This window comes from Amblyomma maculatum, chromosome 3, assembly GCF_055883805.1.
Source record: "Amblyomma maculatum isolate TAMU_Amacu chromosome 3, ASM5588380v1, whole genome shotgun sequence".
Taxonomy (NCBI): Eukaryota; Metazoa; Arthropoda; class Arachnida; order Ixodida; family Ixodidae; genus Amblyomma; species Amblyomma maculatum.
In genome coordinates this window covers 196,816,050-196,826,776 of record NC_139346.1, presented here as the reverse complement: position 1 = coordinate 196,826,776, position 10,727 = coordinate 196,816,050, and the positions used below count along the sequence as shown (strand labels likewise).

The following is a 10,727-nucleotide window of genomic DNA, read 5'->3' as shown; positions in this document are numbered from 1 at the left end:
TATTTTGCCCACATAGACGGTTCCATCATCCCAGCTCGAACTAAACGTCGTGTATTTTTAGCAATGTATGCCCTCAACCGAAATGATAACCGACTGGTAAAGTCACCGCCACTAAAATTGCACAGTACCAGAAACGAACCCTAACACTTTGTTTGCCAAACAGTAACATCAACACTCACCATTTTAGCTGTTCTCCCGCACAGTCGTCTGGTGCTTGGCTGAATTTGGGCGCGGGACTACGTGAAGCACACAACAAAAAGGCCGCCGTTGCGAGAACAACACAAACACGCGAAAGAAAAAAAAAAAGAAACAAGCGAACGAACCACCACAACAAGCAAACTGAGGCGGCTGCCACAGCAATGCTGGCGGTGGCGCTAGCGGCGCGGCCGGTGGCGATGACCGTGGCTACTAAGCTGCCAGCTCTGTTGTTGGTTCTCGTTTCGGAACTCTGGCGTTTGTGACTGCGCTCGTTTTGGAACTCTGGCGTTTGGGACTGTGAACACAACGTGAGCAGTCTCTACAAAGTTTGGCCTTCCGCACGTGTTGGCATCCATGAGAAAAAAAAATGCGCCAGTCGATAGCCTAAATAATTCCTTCAGAAAAAAAAGGACCAAACATTAAGTAAACATCTCTCCCCTGTATGAGATGACACATGCGCAATATGTTTGTGCTATAACTTCAAGCTAAATATACATCCACTCAAAGCTTTTAAGCACTTTCCCAGATTTCTATACACTGCAAAAACATCCACGAAATAATATCTTTAGAATATCCACTAAATGATTATTTTCATCGAATAATCCTCTCAATATCCACACAATATCGACAAGTGACATTGGACATTAGGACTATTTGTGGACATCCTCTGAATATTCATGGTTATCTGGGCAGCGATGTCAGTGAGAGTGCGCAATAAAACACATCGTATAGGTATTAATTTTTCTTCCAGTAAGCTCAACGAATATGATAAAAAAATAGTTGTGGTTTAGCTCTGGTTAACTCTAGTTGAATTGCGAAAGCAACGGCGGAAGCTTCTTTTGCCATTATTCCCCTACGTGCCTGCGTGTCGTAGTAACGAGTACGCAAACGGTTATTCTGGCAGGCTGATTCTGATATCACCCTCCCGTATGAACGGAGCGACCCGAGTTGGAAGCTGCCCACACTGTGGAGCGGTGTCTTCTGACATCTATCACATGGTGTGGGCCTGCCCCTCGAACTATTCCCCCCATCCCCAACCCAACGCCGGGAGTGCCCCAACCCGCAAGGGCTGGGAGGCAATCCTGGGGCGGCTGCAACCGCCACTGGGGTTCCAACCCTCCACCTAGTGCTTTGAAGGACCGACCCATTATGGGCTGATCCAAACATACCTCCTGGCCAAACATACGTCCTTAATTGTATAGCCAATAAATGTTCTTACCACCACCACCTGCCCGTGGCATACGGCTAACGTGAATTCAAATGTCATGGCAGGCTGAAGGACCACGGGCACGGACACAGCACACAGCGACGAGCAGTTAGACCTGGCGTAGTATTGCTTCCGCAATAAAAAAAAAAAAATACTGCCAGTTCAACCATAGAGAAACATACTACATAAGTATGTTTCTCGGTTCAACAACTGCTTTCTTAAATCTGTACTTAAATTTCCCTCCCTTCTACATTACGACAGCAGCGCTACCAGCGCCTTGTGGATACAGTGCATTCAACTATACCGACTTAATCTTACCATCTTACTTGATAAATAACCCCTAACACTTTATACGACATTGAAATGGAAGTTCAATGAATATTTCTGTTTTTGAAGACGACTTGCGTGCGAGCACGTAATGTAATGACGTAGGGCAGCTGCTGCGGACAACTGAGAAGTGACGGAAAGTGACTGAGTTTTTGGGCACCTGTTGCTTCTTTTCTCAAAAGTTAGTTAGTTGATTTTAACGTTATTTTATGTAGTGATCACCTGAGCAGCTTACTTTCACGGACGCGAGGTACGTTCTGTTTTGTTCCTGTTTATCGATTACGCTTCCACTTGTGCAGTACACTCCGATCGGTCGAAGAGAGCAGCGCGCCTTCCGTTTTGGGACGGCCCCATTTGTTTTACGACCGTCGTCGATGTTTTTACACATTGATAAAGCTGTGAATCGCTATGTGAACATGTTCATGTGCGTGCGGCGTTGTCTGTATACTTTCTGCACTAGTTGATCACATTGTATAACTGTTTCTGTCAGTAGAGTTTACCCTGGCTAAACGAAAGCAGCAGTATGCCATGGGACGCATTAAGAGTAACGTTAAGGTTACTTTGCTGTTAAAAAAAAAAAAAAAAAAAAAATGGCACTTATTGGCCGCGGTTGTGTAGGGACATCCGGATTGCTGAAGGATTTTTCCAACACAGCTAGCTCTCATATGAAGACAAGCTATCTGCCTCTGCGAAAAGTGTCATGATATTTTCGTGTTTTTTGCTCCCGTTATTTTTGTTCTATGAACTGAACCGTTAGTGCGTACATAAACTGGCGTTACCTCACTGTTAAACCATACTTCCGAGGCTTTTTTTTCTTATTTTCCTTAAAGAAAGCTAGGTGCCATATGCATGGTATCGGGCATGCCCTTGTTCTCTTTGGTTTCGTTTTAGGAAGCGAAATATTGCGGCCTTGTATATATATATATATATATATATATATATATATATATATATATATATATCATGCTCTATATACAAGTATATTGTAACACCAAATAAATAGATGCATAAGCACTTTGCACAAGCGGGATAAATTCTTCAGTGGGTTCTCTTTATCCTATATTTTTCACTGTTTTATTTCATACTTGTTGCACAACCTTTCCTTTCATTTCCTTTTTCAGGGGCTCAAGTACACAGTCGACAAATGCTTCACTAGTCGTAACATGGATGCTGCCACAAAATCAGCTCGCTAGCATGTCTGCCTATTAGAGAGGTCGCCATTCAAATCACGTCATTCATGCCTGATAGGCCAGTCATGGCTTACCCAAGGCTCACGGGGCAAGAGGCCACAGAGCTGACACCCGACAGCTGCCAGGACATTCCAATCAGTGCAGTGGGACTCAAATGCCGGTCCATACTTGCCATGCGCCTGGATGTACCTCAGCTGCTTCTAGGACCATCGGGTCACCGAGATTGGCGAGGATTGGCGTTATTAACAGGATTCAGCTGTGATGAGGTGGAGCTTCTAAGGGAGCAGGGCAAGAGCCCTACAGCATCGCTTCTGGACCAGTGGGAGATGCGATCAAACCAGCATTCAGCAACTGTCGGACAGCTTGTGGAGCACCTCATGCACCTGGAGAGATATGACGTTCTCGAGGACACCAGGGCAGAGCTTCGTAAGAAACCTGTGCACTGGCTACTCTTTTATGCACACATATTTTCATATCCTTAATGGCCCCTTGCAGGTAACTGCTGACAGGAACTTTTGGTATATTGGTGTTCTTAAAAGCAAAAGGATGGGTAGGAGCAGAAGCGCAGGCAGGGAGGTTGTTCCTGTCACTGCTAGTACAACAATAGGGGGCTCAAAAAGTTTCGGTACCTAAGCTTTACCTTTAAGGGTGCGACACAACAGCGCGTTAATGGCTTCTGTCTGCAGCGCCCATTGTGGATCCTCGTGCGTGTACATGCACTTTGTTCCTTACTTAACTGTGAATCCCTTAACCTATGCCTCTGTTATCTCACATTTACTCAGCATATAGTCGCAAGCTACCACATTATGTGCAAGTCCACCTGATATAGATACAAAACCCCTCTTTAACCAAGCGTTACAAACATGCCTGCATGGCCTAAGAGTAGTGTATCTTGTTCAGGATCCAATGGTGCCTGAAGCACAACCCCATCTCATCCTGCCAGCTCCTGCCAACTTGGCCATTTCATATAAACTGCTGATCAATCAATCGATGCTTAGTCGTCACCTGCCAACTACCTCCTGCCAGAGGCATTCGCTCATGATATTTCGCTCATAGTGCCGACAAAGCCGGATATTCTGGACAATAGCCTTTAGCACTATTGTTGTTGCATGTTGGATGCATGTTTAGGAAACGGGAGGAGGGTTAGCAGTTGGCACCTTTGTGAGCTGTTGTAGTTGCTGTGCCACGAAATGGAGCAGTTCCACAGGAGACAATGTGGCAGGCGCTTGTGGTTCACAAGGGGTAAGCGAGCTGTGAGCAGGTGATTGAGACGCTGTATGAGGATGATCAAAAGGGCGATGGGACAAGTGTGCAAGCAAGGCTCGTCTTTGGTAGAGACGTTGAACCTGCTTCTGCAGAGCTTTAAGCTGTGTGTCCAATTCGACAATTTCGTCTGTAAATTCTTTTGCGAGGTCTGAGTTTTGGGGCCTTTTCGCGGAGCGTGCTTTGCCACGCCGCGTGCTTGATCAGATATGTTCGTGTTGGAGAGGAACCTTCATTTACTGCAGGTTTTGCGGTGGTCTCATCTTCGTTAAGGTGGAGCAGTGAAAACCAGTTCGATGTTGACAAGGGATCATTTGGTGACTGTGGTATTTATTAGCTTCACGCGATGACCCTGGGAGCGCATGCGACGTTTCTCCATGGCGCGGCGCTTTAGTGGGCAGTCTTTGGACATAATGTAATGATCGTCTTGGCAGCAAAGGCCACAGCGATATTCTTTGGAATCAGAGTCCTTCATAGAGGTGGGTGCTGGATATGGGTAGGAAGCTCTCGTGTGGTCTGGGCGGAAGCACTGATAACAATGCACCACTCCGGGTTTGTATAGGCGGTGCTGCAAGATTCTCCCATAAAGTGAGATGCGAGCCAGAGGAGACAGGCCCTTGCAGCGTAACCAGACATGTACTCACGCCCTTTGCCCATGTAGAGTGCCTCTACCACCTTGTGTGTTGAACAGCCCAATACGAAATACCCGATAATGTGGAAGGTCCGATCCAGATGCCAGATAAGCTTGTACTGTCAACCAGGTTGTATCGGGTGAATCAGAGGTAGGCAGAGTTTTCAATTCCCGAAGCCGATCAACGTTGGAAAGGGAGCGCACCCAGACGGTTATACTGTTAGTGGGGCGGGTGAATAGTAAAGCATTGAAATCCCATGGTTCCAAGGCATTTTTCAAGGGTTGGTTGGAGAAGACAATGTGACAATGCGACCAAATTGGGACATCAAAGCACTCACGCGGTTTCACCACCACCACCACCTTATAAAGCGGTGACTGTTCAGGCTGAGAAGAAAGACGCCCTTTTTTCTGGGCAGTACCTTGGAAGCATGTTTCAGACTCGGCTGTCATTTGGGCAGCTCACTTGATGGTAGACGTGGTGCCTGGAGGACGAAGGCGCTCCATCATACTTCTTGTTCGCTGCGCTTGGGGAGCAGTGAGGTTCCCCCTTGCCTCAGTGAAGGACGACAACTATCACCGGTGTGACTTGGAGAGCAGGTGGCTGCTTATCAGCGCATGCAGCAAAGCTGCTGTGATGGCACTTCAGAAAATCATTTGTAAAATGTATAAAACTGATGGAGCGCATTGGAAACACGTCTGATTCAGGCAGCACTTCACCTTCGATAAAATGAGTTTTACAGCAGAAGGAAACTTTACCGTTTAGTTGGATGCCATTGTAAGATGATCTGTGAGTAGACGCCAGAGGTCATTTTTGTAAACTAGATTAGCACTGGGATTATCAGAGTACAGGCTTGAAACAAAATATTAGCAACATTAGTAAAAGTTGAAAGGTCAATTGTTTGTTTTTCTCTGCAAGAAATGATGGTTGTAGGAGAACAACTGCAAGATAAATATGACATGATTTTGTGTACCTGTCTGTAATGTCTTGAGATAAAATCATTATTGGTAGACTAAACCACAGGAGCAGCACTGCGTAGTCAAGAGCATGCAAATGATTTGCAAAGTAACCTATATACATTTCAGAAATGGAAAACGATATATTTTGTCATAGATGTTATGTGTTTGCTTACATTTTGGTCTGTCTTATTGACAGTCCTTAAAGTATTGTCCAGTCCTTAGTGAATTATGAGGAGCTTGCTCGTGTAGCTGCTTCTTCCATTGTAATATTGTGCTCTTTTTACACATCCTCTTCAAGCTTGCTCACATTAATTGCCCCATAAATGTAGCTATATTTCTGGGGTCTCTATTTATTTCTTGTGATGGGTCTTTTTGTTTTACTCCATTGTAGCATACGCGAGTTTAGTGGAAATTGTGTGTATTTGCTGAAGTATGTGAAACATATCATGAAGAAAGTGTGGGAATGTTGCCCACTTGTTTTCTTGCTTCAGGTTCAATATGGTTGCCCTAAGTTAAAGTTTGTGTAAACTACAGATCTTTTTTTCATTACAGCGTCAGTAAAGTGCGTGCTTGTCCACTGTGCTTCTTGAATTACCATACGAAGACAGGCCGTGATATAACGTAAATATGGTAATCGATCCTAATAGTTATCTTGGGCATAACTCATGACACTGAAAATGTCTTCACTTTGGCCGCGGTTCTGAAAGTTCACTGCAAATAATCAATTGCCATGTTTAGCTGAGAAACAGGTGAAACAAAGTTGTGAGATAGTGTATTAGTATTAGAGATTAAGTTTCCAGAAATTCATCTAGCTTAATAATTAGGTGTTAGGAGTGGCCTCTAAAATTTTGTGCATCTAATTGGCAAGAATCATTGAATCGTTTCTTGGCTTAGTAAACTTGTGTTGCTTTGTGCAGCTGTGGATCTTACTTCAGTAAGTCCATGAATACCTTGTTTGCATCACCTTAATTGGTTTCTTTACATTATGACTTTTTCAGGGCAAGACATAGAATTCTACCGAAAAAAACTGTTGGGTGAACCCGCAGGTTTGTGGACAAATTTTGTGTGATTTCAGCCGCATTTCGTTCAGACTGAGAGATATTATTACGAAAACTTTGGCTTGAGATTTGTGTACAGATTAATTTAGTATTGTGAGTCGCATATTGTTTTACATCTTTTTAGTGCTTCTGTAAGAGTGTTGCAGTAATTGCTAAGCATCCTATTTTTATTTGCTATAATCTTGTAGAATGGAAAAAGGTGGAACTTTTTTGATTGCAAGCTTTTAGTTTTCTGCTCAAGAAAAGTTTATGGCTTGTTAGATGCTGTGCTATTCAGTCTGGTTTTTGCTATTTACTATCATTTGTTTGCCAAGAAAAATTAGGTCCAACTTATCGAACCTTTGATGATTTCCAGATGTCATTCAGGAGCCCAGGTCATCAATCAGTAAGTGAAGCTGCAGTATAAGTGGCTAAGTCTGCGTCCATTATGGGCTCTAATACTTACCAACTTTAAATTCAGGGAAACCTATATATGATGCATTCGTCTGCTACACTTCGAAGGACTGGACAACTGTCAAGGAGCTCGTTGACCGGCTGGAATCTTTGGGCTTCCGTCTTTTCTTACCTAAGAGGGATCTGAAGGCGGGTGTGCTTCAATACTCCACATTCTATGAACTCATGGAAAAATGGTATGTGCCTGTGAGCTGGCTTAGGAGCTTTGTGCTATTTTGGAGAAGCTATCGCATGGTGGACAAACGTGTTCAGAATAAATCACACCACTGGGGAGTCTAGTCTTAGTAAGGGAAGGTAGACAGGAGGAAAATTATGATGCCTCTTTGCAGATGTCTGCATTCAGTAGCGACACTTAATAGCATGCATAGTTTGCAGTCAAGAGTGGCTCTTTGCATTCTGAGCTACATGCCTGTTAATTAGACATCTTGTGTTCAGTCAGCCGAGGCACGAATTATTGTTGAGATTGCTGTCAGTTCTGTTTGCTGCACACCTTTACACTTCTCAGCGGTCGTTCTTCTAGTGATGACTGTACTTCTACAGTCTTCTTGTCGAAACATTGGCTAAATAATTTAGTTTCTTACTTGACCCTTATTTTTCTTTGTACTGCCAGTACTATAGCAACATTGTAGATGCAGTGCATGAGTTTCCTTAATGTTCGAGGCAATTATGTGTTTGCTGGCCGTGGCAGGATTAATTTGTGATTATAGCATCAACCATGCACAAATTGCTTAAAAGTACTGGTTTTGACCATTACTAGCTACAGCCAAAAGAGCTCTACCAGCACCAGCTTATTTCTGGTTTATTACTGGCTTCAATGGTGTACAGTTATTTCTGAAAGGTTGGTTAATCGTAATCAGTCAAGCAATTTTCATACTATAATTGAAACATTTAAGAACAGCCAAATTACATCTGTTGTGAATTCTTCAGTTCTACTTGGTTGATATGTTCCATTGGGCTGCCTTTTGGATTTGATCTGTATTCTTTAACTTGTATGCGATTCTTTCAGGTGCAGGAAAACCATCATTGTATTTTCACCAGAATTTCTTCAGTCAGAAGAGTGTCGTGTACAGCAGAGGTTTATTGAAAGCATAAACATTGGTAAGTCGGGCACTATAAGAGCACCACTGGCAAGGTTTTTCCTACCAATTTCCTTAGATTCTAACACTGTGTTGCCAGCTAAAAAGCTAGGTAGTACTCTCAATAATTTAACTCTAAAGGGGCAGAACCTTTGTTCCAATTTTACATAATTTGAAATTTGTTGAATACATTCTATGTGGACAGGTAAAAAAACAGTCATTTTGAAATAAATAGAAAAGTAAAAGTAACAATTAAGAGTTTACTGCTCTGCTGGGCCTAGTGTGAAAGGAAACAGGGCATTTGTGCGGACAGATTAACTCTTTTATCTCTTCAATGGTAATGGTTATTATATGTGTAATGTGTGTTAATATGTGTTATTATATGTGTATTATATGTGTAGTGATTGTACCTCCAGAGGAAAAGCACTTGGAAAAGAGCAAAAAATGTATGTCATATGCCTACTTTTATAGAGTACTCATTGTTTGAATGTTTATTCTGTCTCATTTTGCATTGTCTGTGCATATTAATTTATTTGCTAGGTGCTGGTAGGTTTCTGCCATATGCTGTATTCATCATTGGCCTCTCTTGAGGCTGTTCAAACAGTTGTGACTTACTTAAGACAGTGTATACGAGGCTATAAAATCAGCACCAACATGAGTAATCATGATGGGAAGAATCACAGAAAGCACCGCAAGCAGTGAGAAACAGCACCTCTACGATTTTAATTTCTTCCTGTGAGGATTGTTTATATTAATGGTGTGCTTGCATCATATTGCATAAGCAACCATCAAAACCGTGTTCATTTTTGTGCACACATCCAGCAGTCAATTTTGAGATATTCTTTTGATTTCACTTACGTAACAAAGGCCACCTTGATGCAACAGTAAATGTGAAGAATTGCTTAAGGCTGAAAGGCAGCAAAATGTTGATGTAAGCATTTCAGGGCCCCTTTGGATTCTAAATCTCATATTTTACGTGGAATTTATGAGATGAAAAAGAGTGTTACAGCTTTGCAGTTGTTCACATGCAGTTCTGCTGTCTTCCCTGTACAGAGCAAAGGCAACAAAAACTGATTCCCGTCATCATCAAGCCGTGCAAGCTGGATGGCACGACACGCATGTTCTCCAAGATCAGTCTCTGCGATGACAGGATAGCTGAATGGGGCTGGAATAAGCTTATTGAATCCATCAGGTGCCGCAGTAACTCTCTGTTCGTCGGTGCACCTTCGTGTATCCTGCCTCCTGCTCCTCCTTCGGCACTGGTGGTCCCACCTTCACTGGTCGTGCCGCCAGAAGTCATGCCTAGGAAGCCAGATGCCAATCGGCGAAAGACTCGCCCGGACGATCAGGCAGTGAACAAAAGCGGTGTGTTTGGCAGGTTGTTTTCCCACGTGTTTGGCCGGAAGAAGGCCAACAGTGTGTCTAGTGCCTCGAGTGGATTTCAAAGCATGGCTTCACCGGAGTGATTTGCCAGTGGTGTGGTGACAAGTGCAATGCGGTGTTTGCTATAGCAGGCCATCCTCGTGCTACCCGTACTTCCATGTGCCAAGTGGAGTTCGTTTCGACAGATTTTTATTTTGCGGAATTCGTTGTGATGCAATCCATGGATTCCAAAAAAATGTTTATGTGCCTTTCCACTCAGTGAAATATAAGTTGAAGATGTTTGCTATAATGCTTTCTTTATTTTTGCATGTGACTGGAGAGTTCATGCATATAACACGAAAGCTTCCTCTCTAAGTGAACAGAAAGAATTATACAACATTAGTAACATGCCGTGCTTATTAAAGGGCCACTGTCCAGGGAAGGCCCTTTTAAGCAAAGGAGCCCAGTGTTTCGATCAGGTACCGGAGATAGTCTATGCAAAATGCTACAGTGATGCGTGCCGCAAAGCATCGAAAATACAATCCAAAGCTCTCTCATGCTCTTCTTTGGGAAGCCAGCTTCCCCGTTTCCTGCGCTGGCCCGACGGGCCACAGTAATGACGTACGTGCCGCGAACGACGTCCATTGGTCCGTCTCGCTGACTAACGGGAGAAGGATGGGTGTCTACCGCTCGCTGCGCGCTTTTCCCTCGCCACGGCCAGACTGAATCCAGCGGCGCGCGCCCCCTCCCCCTCTGCCGTTTTTTTTTTTCGCGCTCTCGGAGTGCCACGCCCCACCTCCTGCCAAACGCGGAGGAGGAAGGGGAATTTGTCTTGCGGAGGCTAGACGACCTCGGGCAGGAGAGTGAAAAACCTTTGCGAGGGAACGGAAGGAGAGAAGCATGACAGAATCGGGTGATTGCGGTGGCTGTAACTGCGTTATTAGTTACTCTTTTCAAAGACATTTTGCGGCCTTGCGTTCTAGGGGCGAAGTCTCACAGTCACCG

The 10,727-nt window shown here is 43.9% G+C and overlaps 1 protein-coding gene across 1 annotated transcript; it reads left to right on the top strand.

The window, feature by feature from the left end:
* The first annotated feature begins 1,700 nt into the window (after nucleotides 1-1,700).
* On the top strand, nucleotides 1,701-10,032 carry Myd88 (myeloid differentiation primary response protein MyD88). The gene is made up of 7 exons (XM_084599173.1): nucleotides 1,701-1,982; nucleotides 2,854-3,348; nucleotides 6,772-6,819; nucleotides 7,187-7,216; nucleotides 7,292-7,460; nucleotides 8,291-8,382; nucleotides 9,414-10,032. The coding sequence occupies exons 2-7, from the start codon at nucleotides 2,970-2,972 to the stop codon at nucleotides 9,824-9,826; spliced, it is 1,131 nt and encodes a 376-aa protein (XP_084455299.1). The 5' UTR covers nucleotides 1,701-1,982; nucleotides 2,854-2,969; the 3' UTR covers nucleotides 9,827-10,032.
* Nucleotides 10,033-10,727: the final 695 nt, after the last annotated feature.